Genomic DNA, 20,345 nt, shown 5'->3' with positions numbered 1-20,345 from the left:
AAACACAGCATCATGATGCAAAATGCATCATATGGGCCAGAGTTCTGTATTTTGAAAGTTACACATCTTGAAAACTTGATTGATGACATTCAAAACATTTTGGGACTATATCAACAATGGACTAATGAAACAAATACCAAAAGATAGTTTTTGTGTGAAGTTTTCCTTTAAGTTTGCTGATGTCATGAGGGTGGTAGGCCTGATCACCGATGGAGATGAGACCGCCTATAGGGAAGAGGTCAGAGACTTGGCAGTGTGGTGCCATGACAACAACCTCTCCCTCAACGTCAGTAAGACCAAGGAGCTGATCATGGACTACAGGAGAGAGGGGAGAGCATGCCCCCATCCACAGGGCTGTAGTGGAGCGGGTCGGGAGCTTCAAGTTCCTTGGCGTCCACATCACTAAGGTCTTAACATGGTCCAACAGGCTCCGAGAATGCTTCTACCCCAAGCCATAAGACTGATAAATAGCCATAAGATTTCTAAATACTTAATTAATGGTTACACGGACTATCTGAACTGACCCTATCTTGCACTGACTCTATGCACACTCACAAGGCTATATATACAAACTCACTCACACACAGACAAACAACACACACGCATACCGACAACACAAACGTGCACACACACACACAATCCCACACACATCATATGCTGCTGCAACTCTGTCCTTTATTTTACTCTTAATAATAATAATAATAATAATATCTATCCTAATGCCTAGTCACTTTCCCTTGCCTTCATGTACAATAATATCTATCCTAATGCCTAGTCACTTTCCCTTGCCTTCATGTACACATCTACCTCAAATACACTATATATAAACACAAAAATATGTGGGCCCCCCTTCAAATTAGTGGATTCGGCTATTTCAGCTACACCCATTGCTGACAGGTGTATAAAATCGAGCACACAGCCATGCAATCTCCATAGACAAACATTGGCCTTACTGAAGAGCTCAGTGACTTTCAAAATGGCACCGTCATAGGATGCCACCTTTCCAACTAGTCAGTTTGTCAAACGTCTGCCCTGCTAGAGCTGCACCGATCAACTGTAAGTGCTGTTATTGTGAAGTGGAAACGTCTAGAAGCAACAACGGCTCAGCCGCGAAGTTGTAGGCCACACAAGCTCACAGAACGGGACCGCCGAGTGCTGAAGCGCGCAGCACGTAAAAATCATCTGTCCTCGGTTGCAACACTCACTACCGAGTTACAAACTGCCTCTGGAAGCAACGTCAGCACAAGAACGGTTCGTCGGGCCAAAGATCACCATGCGCAATGCCAAGCGTCGGCTGGAGTGGTGTAAAGCTCGCCTCCATTGGACTCTGGAGCAGTGGAAATGCGTTCTCTGGAGTGATGAATCACGCTTCCCCATCTGGCAGTCCGACGGAGGAATCTGGGTTTGGCGGATGCCAGGAGAACGTTACCTGCCCGAATGCATAGTGCCAACTGTAAAGTTTGGTGGAGGAGGAATAATGGTCTGGGGCTGTATTTCATGGTTCGGGCTAGGCCCCTTAGTTCCCGTGAAGGGAAATCTTAACGATACAGCATACAATGACATTCTAGACGATTCTGTGCTTCCAACTTTGTGGCAACAGTTTGGGGAAGGCCCTTTCCTGTTTAAGCATGATAATGCCCCCGTGCACAAAGCAAGGTACATACAGAAATAGTTTGTCGAGATCGGTGTGGAAGAACTTGACTGGCCTGCACAGAGGCCTGACCTCAACCCCATCAAACACCATGACAGCATGATCATTACACAGGTGCACCTTGTGCTAGGGACAATAAAAGGCAAATCTAAAATGTGCAGTTGTCACACAACACAATGCCACATATGTCTCAGGTTGAGGGAGCATGTAATTGGCATGCTGACTGCAGGAATGTCCACCAGAGCTGTTGCCAGAGAATTTAATGTTAATTTCTCTACCATAAGCCACCACCAACATCATTTTAGAGAAGGTAGTAGTACGTCCAACTGGCCTCACAAACGCAGACCATGTGTATGGCGTTGTGTGGGCAAGCGGTTTGCTGATGTCAACGCTGTGAACAGAGTGCCTTATGATGGTGGTAGGGTTATGTTATGGGCAGGCATAAGCTACGGACAACGAACACAATTGCATTTTAAATCTATGGCAATTTGAATGCACAGAGATACAGTGACGAGATCCTGAGGCCCATTGTCGTGCCATTCATCCGCCGCCACCACCTCACGTTTCCGCCTCAGTTCTTCCTTGTTCTGCATACTCACCAGACATGTCACCCATTGAGCATGTTTGGATGCTCTGGATCGACATGCAAGACAGCGTGTTCCAGTTCCCACCAATATCCAGCAACTTCGCACATGCATTGTAGAGGAGTGGGACAACATTCCACAGGCCACAATCAACAGCCTGATCAACTCTATGCGATGGAGATGTGTTGCGCTTCATGAGTGAAATGGTGGTCACACCAGATACTGACGTTTTTGTTTGTTTTTGACCCCCTTTTTCTTCCCAATTTCGTGATATCCAATTGCGATTCAATTACGATCTTGTCTCATCGCTGCAACTCCCCAACGGGCTCGGGAGAGGCGAAGGTCAAGTCATGCGTCCTCCGAAACATGACCCGCCTAACCGCGCTTCTTGACACCCGCCCGCTTAACCCGGAAGCCAGCCGCACCAATGTGTTGGAGGAAACACTGTTCAACTGACGACCGAAGTCAGCCTGCAGGCGCCCGGCCCGCCACATGGAGTCGCTAGAGCGCGATGAGTCAAGTAAAGCCCCCTGGCTAAACCCTCACGACGCTGGGCCAATTGTGCGCTGCCCTATGGGACTCCTGGTCACGGCCGGTTGTGACACAGCCTGGGATCGATCCCAGGTCTTTAGTGACTCCTCAAGCACTGCGATGCAGTGCCTTAGACCGTTGCACCACTCGGGAGGACCCTGACTGGTTTTCTGATCCACACCGCAACCTTTTTTTAAAGCTATCTGTGACCAACAGATGCATATCTGTATTCTCAGTCATGTAAAATCCATAGATTAGGGCTTAATTAATTTATATCAATTGACTGATTTCCTTATATGAACTGTAACTCAGTAAAATCTTTGAAATTGTTGCGTTTATATTTTTGCTCAGTATATTTCATTCACGTACTGCACTTTCGACAGGCTGGGTTAGTGTGCCAAAGCCAGCTTACTGGCCACTCTCACAATGAGTTAGGTCAACTACACACTTCCCCACTGGAATGAAGGCATGGCTTGACGGACGGAGTCTGCAGCAGACTAAACTGATGGAGACTTGATTACACTCTAGGCCTAAGTTAGGAAACTGTGTGTGTGTCCACTGAGTGCCTTGTCATCTTGAGTCCAATTCAAACCTGTCTTTGATCGCATCAGATCAAAGGAGCAGTCGGTCCCAGCGCTGGGGGTTAGACTGACAGCACCCCCACCTAGCTCCAGCCTGTGTGTGTGTGTGTGTGAGAGAGAGAGAAGTACAGTAGTCAGAATGCATTGAACATTTTCCTTCCTGTTTCCATTGGTTGCAGACTGTGTCGACTCTTTACAGCTGTAAAACTACACTGACTGGAAAACTCCAGTAGCTTGAATGGTATGTACTGTCACTGGGTAGGCTAGGCCTACTGTATTGTATATTGTATGTATTAGGGGATGAGGGAGTTATGGACTAGGTTTAAGTGGTTCACTGAAAACTGATTAACACAAGTCTAGGAGTAGGAAAGAAAACAGCAATGTGTGTGCGTGTGTCAGCTGGTGAGAATGTACCTTGACAGCAAATGTGGAGACAACCCCCAGTACAGCTAACTACTCCAAACAGTATACTCCCAATGGAGAAGAGCTGACTAACCACTCCTCCCACCCACACGCACACAGAGCGGTCACCTTAAGTAGTTGGTTGGGTCGTGTTTGTGAAATAGACAAAAAGGTATAAGATGAAAAGAAAAGAAAGCCATATAGACAGAATGAAGAGAGAGAGGGTCACTTTTCATTCTACTGTGTGTCAGAACCAGACTGGCTTTCTGCTCATTATTAACAAGCCATGTTCCTACCTGCTTTCTCTTCTGTACACACTTACTCGCTTCTCTCTTTCCTTCTAAATCTGCAGCTTTGGACATCTTTAGAAGATACAGCTACTATCTGGTTTCTGCCCGATGTCTCTTTACCAGACTAAAATACAGTCAGACTTATCAATCAGTGGAGGAAGAGTTCACTATTATATCAACTGGCTAGGCTTTCTATTTTAGTATTAGGTAGTGTGTGTATAACTATGAACAGTGATGAACTATACTCTTGCAGTAGTAGGGAAAGAATTGGCCTACTCTAGCCCTGTTTATACCTGGTGCTAACTAGCGTCCTTTGTCCTGATCTTGTCCACATTTTGATTGTGCCCACATTTTTAGACAGGTGTAGATCATTAAAATATGCATTGTAATCTGATTGTGATCTTCCTTACCACCTCCGAGGTAGTCAGGGACCCATTGTATCTGGATATCAAACAAGTGTAAACCGATCTGGATGGTCTACACTCAAACCATTTGAAATCATCCTTATACCCACCTCTAACATAATTGACAGGAAGCACCAATGACTTATGGCATTAATAATTGTCTTAAAACAATTAAATGCATGTTATTTTGAAATAATATCTGTCAAATAATTTATATACAGGGAGGCTCCAGGAAATCTGGTCACAATGCAGACACAGTGGACGTATAAGATAAATGTTAATACCATGATCAGTTAGTGATTGGATCATATTGATCAGGTCACAAAACTCATGTTACCGGGAAGGACTCCCCTAGGAGAGTTTCCATCCCAAATGGCACACTATTTCCTAGAGAATAGGGTGCCAATTGGGATGCATCCATTCTGATGTGGGGAGACCACAGATATCTGTAAATCTGCCTCTTCTCTTGATGATAGGTCTTATAGAGGCCACATAAACACAGCCATACATGGTGGAGAGAATCAACTGTGTCAGGGATGAGGGTGAGTCTGGGGGGAAAGTGGCATACATTGTTTCCAGCCACAACCACAGACACATATCCTGGATTCTGAGGTCAGAACCCCAGACAGAGTGGTTAGCTATTGAAAATACAAGTATGGAGTAGCCTGATCAGACCTCACTTCACCCAAGCAAATGTATATCATCAACTCAACAGGATTGAACTGAGGACTGGTTCAGTGAATCACACATAGCCCACACTCATTCCAGCTCTCACCCGTTTCTCTTTCAGAAGGACACATTTCAACATGAGAAGTTACAAGACCAATGCTCAAGCAATAGAACATAACTTCTACAAGAGGGATTACATTTCTCAAACCTAAATAGTTCAGTCCATGTGACAGTTTAGCCTACTCTGCTGCTTAAATTGACATAAAAATAATCTGTGGGAGCGAGAGGTTGGGCAATACATGCTTTTAATAGACATATGTATGGTCCAAACTACTGCACAACATTATGATCAAGCCGACTGTCGTCGGGAAAGCAGTTATTATCTCTGAGAAATAAGGACTTTCACTTTGGGCTTGCTTCAAGCAGGGCGAGATTGACTCTTTAGAATGTAGTTCAGCTGAGTCTTATGCGAGGCAATTTGATATTTTGTAACATTCTGTAATTGATTGAAACAATGTAAAACTATGTAGCTTAACATTCGAGGGATGCTGACTGTCGAGTAAGTTTCCTGTGAGTGGGGAAGGACGTATCCTTTGAAATCAATTGTCTTGTATCCCTCTTCACATTTTATGCAAATATATTAGGCAGCAAATCAAGAGGGAAATTAGTGGGAAATTCAACTTTATTCCCACGATTTCAGTTGTCATGAGAAGGAAGAGCTTACCTGTAATCATCTCTCGCTTTCCCTCATCCAGTTGAGTGGAAATAACATCCCCCATGGCTACACCCGCTTTGGTGAACTAACAACAATCCCCGACGAAAGCGACCCCAAGAGAAGGGGCAAGAGAGGCGCGTTGGCCAATAAAGGACAATATCTGAAACTAGGTGAGGAAGAAATACACTAGCCTACTGCGTATCACTTTGCCCTCCACCGAAACGACCCCAAATTCAATGTTTCAAAAGCAAGTTGGTCGCTTATCCTCCAGAAAACCTGTGTCGACAGGAAGTTGTGGAAGAACGTTGTTTCGTGTTGTACCTCATCTGGATGAATTGGTAAAGTTAGACAGTGGGCTAGTTCATTCTGACAAGACACACCCTCTGAAAATCATCACTTGTTCAACGTGTTCAACCTCCATTCAATGTCATGGGTGTGGCTTCCAAGATAATCTTCAGGGCCCAGTTTTTGAAAGATAATCTGGGTTTCACCTATCGGATCGGATTAAATGCATAGAAATAGAATGAATAGAACGGATGAATTATTGTTTTGAGTGGAGACTTCCGTTCTATTCATTCTATTTCTATGCATTAATCCGATCTGATTGCCGAAATCTGATCTGATTTCCTCAATCGGATAGGATTAAATGTTAGAATCGGGTTTTTCAAAACGGACAAATTAGATTCTAATCAAGATTAAATGCTATTTTTGCGTTTTTCAAAGGTGATAAGGATAGTTGATGCCTAAAATCAGGATTATTTTTATTCCACTGGAAAGGTGGATTTAGAAAAGTGAAAGGCTCTACAACCAAGAAATGTCAAAGTAATTAAGAGGTCAAGGCTTAGAAAACTTTCTCACATCTGAAAACTAAAGGTTAATTAAGTTAAATTGACCGCAGTATAGGTATGTGGTCAGTTGTTATATTGAGAAGTGTTAAATAAATGTTTGTACTTACTTATAAATGATATGCAGGCTCTATTACTTTTAATCTGGGTACCTTTATTCATGTGGTTAACTCATTTCTGTTTCCCTGTGACAGTGTAGTAGTACCCTAACCTGTCCAGTAGATGGCAAGGTGTAGCCCTGTTCAAAGCACTGAAAATCCGGATTCTGCGATATTGATAGGCTACGTTTACACAGGCAGCCCAATTCTGATATTTGTTCCACTAATTGGTCTATTGACCAATCACATCAGATCTTTTCACATGAGCTCTTTTAAAGACCTAATATGATTGGTCAAAAGACCAATTAGTGGGGAAAATATCAGTATTGAGGTGCCTGTGTAAACACAGCCATATTGTGATATCTGGATCAGAAAGATCTTCTCCGATTATTTGCTGAAAAACTGTCTCAAAAACAGCCAGATCGATCTGAACCTGGATTGCAAAAAAGGCTGTGTTTAGACAGGCAGCCCAATTCGAATATTTTTTTCACTAATTGGTCTTTTGACCAATCAGATCAGCCCTGAAAAAAAAATCTGATGTGAACAGATCTGATGTGATTGGTCAAAAGACCAATTAGTGGGGAAAATATCAGAATTGGGCTGCTTGTCTTAACACAACCAAAAAGGATTACAGAATCTGGATAATTCTGATCCAGATTAAACATTTTGTGTGGAACACGTAAAATAACCTTTTGTGATTTACAGAAATTATATCTAGCCCAAATTTCAACTTCATTATTGAGGTAAGGAAATGTTGCTTTTAGACCCATGGGGCGGCGCACAATTGGCCCAGCGTCGTCCAGGGTATGGGAGGGAATGGCCGGCAGGGATGTAGCGCAGTTGGTAGGGCATGGCGTTTGCAACGCCAGGGTTGTGGGTTCGATTCCCACGGGGGGCCAGTATGAAAAAAATAATTACAAAAATAATGTATGCACTCACTAACTGTAAGTCGCTCTGGATAAGAGCGTCTGCTAAATGACTAAAATGTAATGTAAAATGTTTTAACTTTGGAATAAAATGTAGGCTAATAATCATTTTTGATGACATGTCATTCTGTTAAATTTGTGTCAATTGTTTGACTTCTGTTTTTGTAAGAAAGTAATATTTGATACTGACAGGTAACAATGGAATTTTTAGGAAGAGGATGACGTGTGAGAGCGGTGGGGATGAGACTGCCCAAAAGAGTAGGTATACTGCGCCCCCGTGTGGACCATCTACATTGGCAAACGTTAAAAGGACCACCATGGATGATTTTCATCCAGTTTTGGCTGAAGAATTTTGGCAAATTCTAAAAAGGCTACAGCCAATTAAAATTCGTCGGTGATTCGTATAGGCTACATAACATAATTGCACTACAAATGTATTCGACTATTCAAAAGTTGCTGTGGGCCTATCAATAAAACACATACAGGTGCAAATTGACAATTAAAATATAGCATACAATTGTGTTTTTTCACATATTAAGAAAAAACGAAAGAGATGAACTACTTAAGGAATGAATAAGTAAATATGTAAAACATTAGAAAACGTATAATAATTAAATTGGCAAATGTATTACTGAATTGGCTAATATAGCCACTGATATGGGGGCGGAGGGATACGCAGTGACTTCTCCATTCGAAGCTCTGCAGTCAGCTACGATGTGAGGTGTGCACATTCGGTCGAGCAGAGAAACGAGAGGAATACTGCGAGGGAGAAAGAGGGAGTCAAAGGGAGAGAATACGGTCAAACACACAAGAGCATCATGGCACCCATAGGACTCAAGGCGGTGGTCGGTGAAAGTAAGAATACCTTATTATATTTATACATCGCTTTTGCCCATTTGATATGGAATAAACATCCATTGATATGCATCGTTGGGATGCACTGTGCATTTTTCTCAATCCATTGATACGCATCGATGGGACACACTGTGCATTTTTCTCGGATGGCGTGGTGATGTGACTGTGTGGATGAGTGTTTTTCTTCAGGATGCGTCTGGTTGTTGTGCGCTGATTTACCATTGTGCAACTGTGGTTATCAGCATGAGCCAGGGACCTATAGCTGTGCCATTTATCCCAGGGCTCCAGCGATGCTGATGCGCATTAATATATCCTGCACATGGGTATTCTTCGCACGCTGCAGCCAATGATCAATGATAAAAAATCTAACTGTGCATGAGAAGGTGCTTTGGTCGAGAAAGACAGATACACCCATATATACTTCCAATCGGAAATTAAAATACAAACTGTGCGGCATTGGGGCGACATTAGGACACAGCGTCTAAAATCATAGGCTGTTCCAGGCCAGTGCCTTTTTATTTAGGCACAATGTTAACCGCACAATGGAACGTTGTAGGCCGTTAACAATTATATTATTTAATGTAATTTATGATTAGATGGATCGTAAATGAATATTCTCCATCCAGGAGCGCTGAGTCTACAGCGCCTACGGGATTCCCCTGTTTCAGCAATGCCTCCCCCTATGATGGATCACCAGTGCAATACGCTGCGTAGAAAGAACATCATCCTTCAGGTTGAACGGTTCAAACAAGAACATTAAGGTTGAACAGTCTGATGATAGTTTGGTCTGCAGTATTAGATGGATAATGGCGGAGGGTGTGTCCTGTCCTCTGAATGAAGGAGAGGAATAGGATGGACAGTAAAAACACATAGGCCTAGAGAAAAATCCGCATTCGGTATGGTAACACACCTTTTCGAATACAGGTTTTACTGTGCTTTCATCCGCATATACTATGCGCCTTAGCACATAGGCCCACTTGGCCCACGATGAAGGCTACAAGCATAATTTATGCAGCATGAGTAGCAGTTGTAAAACAGCATCGGTGTATGGTTTCAAAACAACCATCAATGGTTGTTTTCTGACAGACCTACTACTAGGCCTATTGCCCAATCCCCTAGAGGTTGAGGTCCATGGATGTTGTAGGCCATGTAGGGGCTTTTGGACATCTCTCTCTAACTGTTCAAACAAAATAGCAGTAGGCTATCAATCACTGGCAAAATGTGGGCGCAGCTTAAACACAAACCAGATTTATGACGGGGTGAGGCATTTTCCTCAGCCTGAAGGCTCACCAAATATCGGTCGTTATATTGTAAGATAAAACATGTTCTTCTCGGATAAAGGCAAGTATGCAGATAGCCCCTTCTCGATAAATGTGCAATCAACAGCAACGGACTTATCTCCAGAGGTTATTATGGATGTGTAGGCCAAGGCATAGCCTACAAGGCCGAAGCCGTCAGACCAGTCATAAACGAAGCTTTGGAATACCCATGTCACTTTGATCAACGAGGTATACAAATCGATTACTTCAGTAATGGTAGTGTAATTATGCAAATAATATTCAATAAATGAACCCAACAGCTTGATTCTCAAGAGATCTTGATCAGGTTAGGCAACGCATTCAAAATATGTAGGCAGGCGTGTATGACCATTGCAACCCAATTGGCCTACTTTGATTTGGAGTGATGGACGCTTCGAGCACCTGCGCGCTGTTTACTGGGGTGATGCTGATGAGATTGGCTCGGATTGGTTTACAGCGGGGACGTGCGCAGCACGCGCAGTAGCTGCTTCTGATCTGTTGAAGGGGGATGGGATTTTCAGCAGCATTCTGCCACATAAAGCCACCTCCTTTCTCTTTTTTATGGCCACTATTGAATCAGTGATACTACAGGTGCTAGGGCAACTGTCTGTGCCCATATTAAAAACACTGTGGGCAACAATCTTATCTGTGCTTCAGACATTGTGCTCTGAAATGGATGCCTCAGACAAGAGGGATGTCACACATGCTGTACACACATCTTTTAATTCTCACCCCAGTTATATGAGGCTGTATTAATAAAGAGACCGATTTCTCTTTTACATATTGGAAATATGTAGCCTAAAACATGCATTTCAATATTATCAGACTGCGGTCTACAGGGTATGATGTGAGTCTTGTATAGCTAGCCTGACACTGCAGAGGAGGAAACAGGGAGTAGGTTAGTGTGTGATCATGACTGTAAATCCAGTGTGACACGTGCCAGGAAGAGAAACAGCAGACAAACTGGGCCAAGAGACTGCATCTTACTGAATGATTCATGGTATTTATCCTGCTTTATTACTCCTGCTGCTTGAGTGTGTATTTTTAAATCACACAATTTTTTTAAAATTGTTTGGATCGCCATGACAGTTCTTCATTCAACATATTTGACTGGAATCAGTCTTGATTTACGAGATATTAATTCCAGAAGCCAAGGAAATGATATGTGTGTATGTCAGAAAACCACTTTCATTCCATTTTATTCAAACAGTCCATTACATGAACATTTGAAAGCAAAGGAGATTCACAACACATGGCCTAGTAAAAGTATCGCTATAAGACATTTAAAATGCGCTTATAACAAGTAATAAATATTTACCTCTTGGTAAAGTGTTACCCTAGTTTCTTTTTATCTATTTCTGAAATCTAATTCATAAGTCCAGTGAATTCTCTAATGTTTTTCACACACTTGACTGCCCCTTGCCAGACCAATTTTCTTAATTGCAGTAATGGCAACCTAAAGGTGACAGGTATAATGACTTATTACTTGTTATAGTGACTCGTGGTCTACAGTGGACACTTAGTCAGTTTGTTTGAGAAATAGCTCAATAGCAACCCACATCCCCATGTGAACTATGACTCCTGCTTTGATCTCGCAGGACCATCCTTCCAAATCTCCAACAGAACGTAAGAAGCTTGGGTTTTCCGAGGCTTGCTAAGCTGTTATTTCAAAGTGAATCAGAAGGATAGAGAGGTGACCAGGCAGGGATAGGAGAGGGGTGGAAGGAGGGAGGTAAGGAGGGAGGTAAGGGATACCTCTCCCTGTAGGACTTCAGGGTTGACCAGGCTCTGCAGTATAGTGAGAGAGAGGTAGTTACTGTAAATCTCATTAGCCCACCCCCACCCCAAGCTCTCACCAGCTGCACAGCCCAACACCAGGACACACACACACACACATGCGCAAACACCTCCATTGACCTTGGGAGAGATACTCAGCCTACCTCACACACACTCATCTGGGCTCATTGTGTGACGCAGTGCCTGCAGCCTGCCACTGTAAATACACACAGACAGACCCGACATTGAATCTGTATTCTAAAGGCTGACTACACATGGATTAGCCCACTTGAATGCTAGATTAGAATAGTCATGATTATGAGCATTAATGAGCAGTCATAATAAAATCCCATTCTCCCTGATTGAGAAGCAGTGCTGCTGTGTAAGAGCTGGCAGGGACTCTTCCTCCTTTCTCCCACTCAACTCGCCAGCAGACCTCACTCACACACAGCAAAAACAGATTTAGCTTTGAGATCCTCTGTAGTGAAAAGCGCTATACAAATTAAATGTATTATCATATTTACCACAGAGATGCCAAAATATACCAGAGACAATTAAGAGGCCTGCTGTGGCGGGGCCAAGTAGCATTGGCCAATATTGTAGTTCCTGAGGAAGACAAAGAGGCAGAAAGATGAGGAGCAGAGAGAGTGATGGAGGAGAAGTGATGTAGTAAATTGTATTATTGCTGTATGGGAAGGGATTTAATCTAGAAGGAAATGTGCAGACAGAGTCATTAATATGATTGGGTGAAGCCTTTATATCTCAGACCTGATGAGATTGCAGAGCCCCTTCACCTATCACAGCCTCCCTCCCCTCGCTGCTCAGACCCCAGACACACACACGCACACACACACCCTGCTCAGACCCCAGACACACACACACACCAGACAGAGAGAGAAAAACCTTGTTTCAACGGATCTTGCCAGGACGTAGCAGCCTGCGGCATGGCAATGCATCACTGGCTTCTCCATTGCTGTTTTTTACTGCCAGCCATTTTCAGCAGTAGTCTAGGCAAATGGCTGTACCATTGAACATTGAGTAATATTAACTGTTTTGTTCCTACAGCTTCCTCAATAATAACCGTTTTAATAGCAAAAAAAATGACTACATATTAACAAGGCACACCTGTTAATTGAAATGCATTCCAGGTGACTACCTCATGAAGCTGGTTGAGAGAATACCAGGAGTGTGCAAAGCTGTCATCAAGGCAAAGGGTGGCTACTTTGAAGAATCTCAAATATAAAATATATTTCAATTTGTTTAACACTTTTTTGGTTACTACATGATTCCATATGTGTTATTTCATAGTTTTGATGTCTTCACTATTATTCTACAATGTACAGTGCCTTGCAAAAGTATTCATCCCCCTTGGCGTTTTTCCTATTTTGTTGCATTACAACCCGTAATTTAAATGGATTTTTATTTGGATTTCATGTAATGGATATAAACAAAATAGTCCAAATTGGTGAAGTGAAATGAAAAAAAAAACTTTTTTAAAATAAATAAATAACGGAAAAGTGGTGCGTGCATATGTATTCACCCCCTTTGCTTTGAAGCCCCTAAATAAAATCTGGTGCAACCAATTACCTTCAGAAGTCACATAATTAGTTAAATAAAGTCCACCTGTGTGCAATCTAAGTGTCACATGATCTGTTATATGATCTCAGTATATATACACCTGTTCTGAAAGGCCCCAGAGTCTGCAACACCACTAAGCAAGGGGCACCATGAAGACCAAGGAACTCTCCAAACAGGTCAGGGACAAAGTTGTGGAGAAGTACATTTACATTTTACATTTTAGTCATTTAGCAGACGCTCTTATCCAGAGCGACTTACAGTTAGTGAATACATATTTTTTTATACTGGCCCCCCGTGGGAATCGAACCCACAACCCTGGCGTTCCAAACGCCATGCTCTATCAACTGAGCTACATCCCTGCCGGCCATTCCCTCCCCTACCCTGGACGACGCTGGGCCAATTGTGCGCCGCCCCATGGGTCTCCCGTTCGCGGCCGGCTGCGACAGAGAGTACAGATCAGGGTTGGTTATAAAAAAATATCTGAAACTTTGAACATCCCACGGAGCACCATTACATCCATTATTAAAAAATTGAAAGAATATGGCACCACAACAAACCTGCCAAGAGAGGGCCGCCCACCAAAACTCACGGACCAGGCAAGGAGGGCATTAATCAGAGAGGCAACAAAGAGACCAAAGATAACCCTGAAGGAGCTGCAAAGCTCCACAACAGAGATTGGAGTATCTGTCCATAGGACCACTTTAAGCCGTACACTCCACATAGCTGGGCTTTACGGAAGAGTGGCCAGAAAAAAGCCCTTGCTTAAAGAAAATAATAAGCAAACACGTTTGTTGTTCGCCAAAAGGCATGTGGGAGACTCCCCAAACATATGGAAGAAGGTACTCTGGTCAGATGAGACTCAAATTGAGCTTTTTGGCCATCAAGGAAAACGCAATGTTTGGCGCAAACCCAACACCTCTCATCACCCCGAGAACGCCATCCCCACAGTGAAGCATGGTGGTGGCAGCATCATGCTGTGGGGATGTTTTTCATCAGCAGGGACTGGGAAACTGGTCAGAATTAAAGGAATGATGGATGGCGCTAAATACAGGGAAATTCTTGAGGGAAACCTGTTTCAGTCTTCCAGAGATTTGAGACTGGGACGGAGGTTCACCTTCCAGCAGGACAATGACCCTAAGCATACTGCTAAAGCAACACTCGAGTGGTTTAAGTGGAAACATTTAAATGTCTTGGAATGGCCTAGTCAAAGCCCAAACCTCAATCCAATTGAAAATCTGTGGTATGACTTAAAGATTGCTGTACACCAGCGGAACCCATCCAACTTGAAGGAGATGGAGCAGTTTTGCCTTGAAGAATGGGCAAAAGTCCCAGTGACTAGATGTGCCAAGCTTATAGAGACATACCCCAAGAGACTTGCAGCTGTAATTGCTGCAAAAGGTGGCTCTACAAAGTATTGACTTTGGGGGGGTGAATAGTTATGCACGCTCAAATTGTCTGTTTTTTTGTCTTATTTCTTGTTTTTTTTCACAATAAAACATATTTTGCATCTTCAAAGTGCTAGGCATCTTGTGCAAATCAAATTATACCAACCCCCCCAAAATCCATTTTAATTCCAGGTTGTAAGGCAACAAAATAGGAAAAATGCCAAGGGGGGTGAATAGTTTCGGGAGCCACTGTAGAAAATAGTACAAATAAAGAAAAACCCTTGAATGAGTAGGTGTGTCCAAACTTTTGACTAGTACTATACATACAGTGCATTCGGAAAGTATTCAGATCCCTTGACTTTTTCCAAATTCTGTTACGTTATTCTAAAATGGATAAAAAACATGTTTCCCTCATTAATCAACACACACTACCCCATAATGACAAAGCAAAAACAGGTTTTTAGAAATGTTTGCAAATGTACAGTGGGGAAAAAAAGTATTTAGTCAGCCACCAATTGTGCAAGTTCTCCCACTTAAAAAGATGAGAGAGGCCTGTAATTTTCATCATAGGTACACGTCAACTATGACAGACAAATTGAGAAAAAAAAATCCAGAAAATCACATTGTAGGGTTTTTAATGAATTTATTTGCAAATTATGGTGGAAAATAAGTATTTGGTCACCTTCAAACAAGCAAGATTTCTGGCTCTCACAGACCTGTAACTTCTTCTTTAAGAGGCTCCTCTGTCCTCCACTCGTTACCTGTATTAATGGCACCTGTTTGAACTTGTTATCAGTATAAAAGACAACTGTCCACAACCTCAAACAGTCACACTCCAAACTCCACTATGGCCAAGACCAAAGAGCTGTCAAAGGACACCAGAAACAAAATTGTAGACCTGCACCAGGCTGGGAAGACTGAATCTGCAATAGGTAAGCAGCTTGGTTTGAAGAAATCAACTGTGGGAGCAATTATTAGGAAATGGAAGACATACAAGACCACTGATAATCTCCCTCGATCTGGGGCTCCACGCAAGATCTCACCCCGTGGGGTCAAAATTATCACAAGAACGGTGAGCAAAAATCCCAGAACTACACGGGGGGACCTAGTGAATAACCTGCAGAGAGCTGGGACCAAAGTAACAAAGCCTACCATCAGTAACACACTACGCTGCCAGGGACTCAAATCCTGCAGTGCCAGACGTGTCCCCCTGCTTAAGCCAGTACATGTCCAGGCCCGTCTGAAGTTTGCTAGAGTGCATTTGGATGATCCAGAAGAGGATTGGGAGAATGTCATATGGTCAGATGAAACCAAAATAGAACTTTTTGGTCAAAACTCAACTCGTCGTGTTTGGAGGACAAAGAATGCTGAGTTGCATCCAAAGAACACCATACCTACTGTGAAACATGGGGGTGGAAACATCATGCTTTGGGGCTGTTTTTCTGCAAAGGGACCAGGACGACTGATCCGTGTAAAGGAAAGAATGAATGGGGCCATGTATCGTGAGATTCTGAGTGAAAACCTCCTTCCATCAGCAAGGGCATTGAAGATGAAACGTGGCTGGGTCTTTCAGCATGACAATGATCCCAAACACACCGCCCGGGCAATGAAGGAGTGGCTTCGTAAGAAGCATTTCAAGGTCCTGGAGTGGCCTAGCCAGTCTCCAGATCTCAACCCCATAGAACATCTTTGGAGAGAGTTGAAAGTCCGTGTTGCCCAGCGACAGCCCCAAAACATCATTGCTCTAGAGGAGATCTGCATGGAGGAATGGGCCAAAATACCAGCAACAGTGTGTGAAAACCTTGTGAAGACTTACAGAAAACGTTTGACCTGTGTCATTGCCAACAAAGGGTATATAACAAAGTATTGAGAAACTTTTGTTATTGACCAAATACTTATTTTCCACCATAATTTGCAAATAAATTCATTAAAAATCCTACAATGTGATTTTCTGGATTTCTTTTTCTCATTTTGTCTGTCATAGTTGACGTGTACCTATGATGAAAATTACAGGCCTCTCTCATCTTTTTAAGTGGGAGAACTTGCACAATTGGTGGCTGACTAAATACTTTTTTCCCCCACTGTATATAAAAAACAACTAAAATATAACATTTACATAAGTACTCTTTACTCAGTACTTTGTTGAAGCATCCTCTTGGGTATCACGCTACAAGCTTGGCACACGTGTATTTGGGGAGTTTCTCCCATTCTTCTCTGCAGGTCCTCTCAAGCTATGTCCGGTTGGAGGGGGAGTGTCACTACACAGCTATTTTCTGGTCTCTCCAGAGATGTTCGATCGGGTTAAAGTCCGGGCTCTGGCTGGGCCGCTCAAGGACATTCAGAGACTTGTCCCGAAGCCACTCCTGCGTTGTCTTGGCTGTGTGCTTAGGGTTGATATCCTGTTGGAAGGTGAACCTTCTCTACAGTCTGAGGTCCTGAGCACTCTGGAGCAGGTTTTCATCAAGGATCTCTGTTTACTTTGCTCCGTTCATCTTTCCCTCGATCCTGACTAGTCTCCCAGTCCCTGCTGCTGAAAAACATCCCCACAGCATGATGCTGCCACCCCCATGCTTCACCGTAGGGATGGTGCCAGGTTTCCTCCAGACGTGACGCTTGGTATTCAGGCCAAAGAGTTCAATCTTGGTTTCATCAGACCAGAGAATCTTGTTTCTCATGGTCTGAGAGTCCTTTAGGTGCCTTTTAGCAAACTCCAAGCGGGCTGTCATGTGCCTTTTACTGAGGAGAGGCTTCCGTCTGGCCACCCTACCATAAAGGCCTGATTGGTGGAGTGCTGCAGAGATGGTTGTCCTTCTGGAAGGTTCTCCCATCTCCACAGAGGAACTCTGGAGCTCTGTCAGAGTGACCATCTGGTTTTTGGTCACCTCCCTGACCAAGGCCCTTCTCCCCCGACTGCTCAGTTTGACCGGGTGGCCAGCTCTAGGAAGAGTCTTAGTGGTTCCAAACTTCTTCCATTTAAGAATGATGGAGGCCACTGTGTTCTTGGGGACCTTCAATGCTGCAGACATTTTTTGGTACCCTTCCCCAGATCTGTGCCTCGACACAATCCTGTCTTGGAGCTCTACGGACAATTCCTTTGACCTCATGGCTTGGTTTTTGCTCTGACATGCACTGTCAACTGTGGGACCTTATATAGACAGGTGTTTGCCTTTCCAAATCATGTCCAATCAATTGAATATACCACAGGTGGACTCCAATCAAGTTGTAGAAACATCTCAAGGATGATCAATGGAAACAGGATGCACCTGAGCTCAATTTCGAGTCTCATAGCAAAGGGTCTGAATATAAATGAAAAAAATGTATTTAATCAATTTTAGAACAAGGCTGTAACGTAACAAAATGTGGAAAAAGTCAAGGTCTCTGAATACTTTCCGAATGCACGGTATATGTATGTTTTTTTACACACATTTTCTCCTCTCCTTTGCTCCTGACTGCATGAACGGCCGTCCCCATTCAAGTCAATGATGGCATAATGGGTGGGCTGGCAGCCATTGCAAGTGTACACATAGAAGCAAAGATAGGTTGAAGATGACAATTACAGTATATTTTTGATCTAGGAGCAAAGCAGGAAGTAAAAGCAGGAAGCAAAAGTAGGAAGATTAGGCCTACCTACCCATCAATATGTGCTGTGATTTGTTGATTCAACTCAACTGACATAACAAAAAATATATTCCATAGTCCCAGTCGGTATTAGATAGAACTTGTGTGGAAAACAACCTGTGGCTCCCTAGGTTACCCCATTGTCTCACAGCAAAAACTTCACCTTTTTCAAATGCAATTTTATTTTTGTCTGCTTGTTTTAGTAAATTACAAAACGACATTTAAGAAAGTACAACATGTCTAAAAATTACTTTTCAACATTGCCTGCTCCCGAGCGTTCTCACTACTTAGAAAAACATAATATTGTAGGGCTTCCCTCATGCCCCTTTTCATGACGGTGCTAGCAGCCACTTGAGTGAGTGCTACCTAGCTACCGACCAGAACATTAAGCTAGCCAAGACAACAACACAATCAACCGGACTATACAGCTACAAGTAGTGTCACGACTTCCTCCGAAGCTGCCTCCCCTCATTGTTCGGGCAGGCTTCAGCGTTCGTCGTCACCGGCCTTCTAGCCAATGCCGCTCCTCATCTCATCATTCCATTTGTTTTGTCTTGTCAGTACACACACCTGGTTCATAGCCCCTCATTAGTACATGTATAAGTGTTCCCTCTGCCCCCCTTGTCCTTGTGGGTGATTGTTTTATGTGAGTTGAGTGTAGCTCGGTTGAGCTACCTGTACCTTGTATTTCCGGGGTATATTGTTCCCCATGTGCCTGTATTTTGTTGACGCTATCCAGCGTAACTGTGTCCTACTGAATAAACTCTGTATTCAGTGATTTACCCTCCTGCACCTGACTCCTTCAAATCACACTCTCACAAGTAGTGAGTGGAGTTACAAACGGACTATACTAAACAAGTAAATGTCTTACCTGTGATTAAAAGTTTTCCACACACATAGCTACGTGTAGCCTACTTGGACACCAGGTCCCCATATTTCCCATGCTGAATAGCCTGAAGCCACAGGACTCTTCTCACAGGCTCTATTTCCCTACGTGAGAGCATTGAAAACCATAGGTCGGGATTTTTGACCTGGTTACATGTACATTGAACAACACAGCAGCTTTTCGGCACGTTTTGTTATTTCTGTATAACAAAAAAGTGATGACGAAGTTGCTTCTTTTACACTGGGGGTCAATGGGAAATAATGTTTTCCCCAATTTGTGGGCGTGGTCGAGGTGAATTCCTTATTAATATGTGAATATTGACTCTGAGTATTACATGAGCCACATCAGTTAACATAATTTGAATGAACATTCTACATTACAATGGACATTATTTGATCACAATACCAGACAGCCATTGTGAGTATCCCCATGAGTTTACCAGCCAGCGTTAGAGGTTCCAAGCCCTGTCTATTCACTCTATTTTGATGTGTGATGCTGCTGCATTGTGGGTGGCATTGCCTAGGCAACCGAAGACTCATTTGCTAGTTTCTTGTTTCAGCAAGGAGCAACAAAGTTGAATTACGTTGATAGAGTCCATGTTCCACAGAAACGAACTCAACTGCACGAATGCCTGGCTGTCAGCTATTCGTAAAAAATAATAATAACGGTTATGACGATTATTTTAATTTCATGAGACTCTTCATCCATAACTATTGGTTATACGGTTATTGTGTCAGCCCTAGTTGCATGCCTTTAAAATAAATGTTTAATGCCAACATTTATATATTTTTCATGCCAATTGCATAATACAGTACACCAGCTATCATTACATAACACTGTGTTGTAGGAATATTGAAAATAGATGGACTATAACACCCAGACACACCAAGAAATTGTGGCAGAAAAATAATTCTCAATTTACCTCAACATACTAAGAATAAGATGCTTTTGTGAGGGATTGTTCAGGGTCTTCATCTTGTCTGCGCTTGTTAGAATTAGACCTCTCCTTATATTATTTTTCCTCTCACAGTGCCTTGCCCCTTTCCCGCTGGTCGTGGCTACAGCAAAGGGTCACACTCACATCCATCCATTTCCTGCTCTGAGTGAGTGGGCATGACCTAATGCCAGACTCTGACAACACAACCTTTGACCCCAGCTGAGATGGGGACGGGAGTTGTTGCTGCTTGCTTGTTATTTCTGTTCAGTTCTCCTGAGATGTATCTTAGCTGATCTGGGATCTGTTTGTGTTGTCA

At 43.1% G+C, this 20,345-nt stretch overlaps 1 protein-coding gene across 1 annotated transcript in view; it reads right to left on the bottom strand.

Moving 5' to 3' along the window:
- LOC311100110 (protein Niban 2-like) overlaps window positions 1-6,159 on the bottom strand; it is a 64,784-nt gene extending 58,625 nt beyond the window's left edge. The window contains exon 1 of the mRNA XM_084140866.1: window positions 5,837-6,159. Coding sequence (XP_083996992.1) covers window positions 5,837-5,891 — 55 coding nt within the window. The 5' untranslated portion in view covers window positions 5,892-6,159. The remainder of the gene's footprint in view (window positions 1-5,836) is intronic.
- Window positions 6,160-20,345: the final 14,186 nt, after the last annotated feature.

The sequence above is a fragment of the Coregonus lavaretus genome, assembly GCF_964263955.1.
Source record: "Coregonus lavaretus genome assembly, chromosome: 24".
NCBI lineage: Eukaryota > Metazoa > Chordata > Actinopteri > Salmoniformes > Salmonidae > Coregonus > Coregonus lavaretus.
Note: the sequence above shows the minus strand (reverse complement) of the source record. Positions and strands in the feature narration are given on the sequence as shown.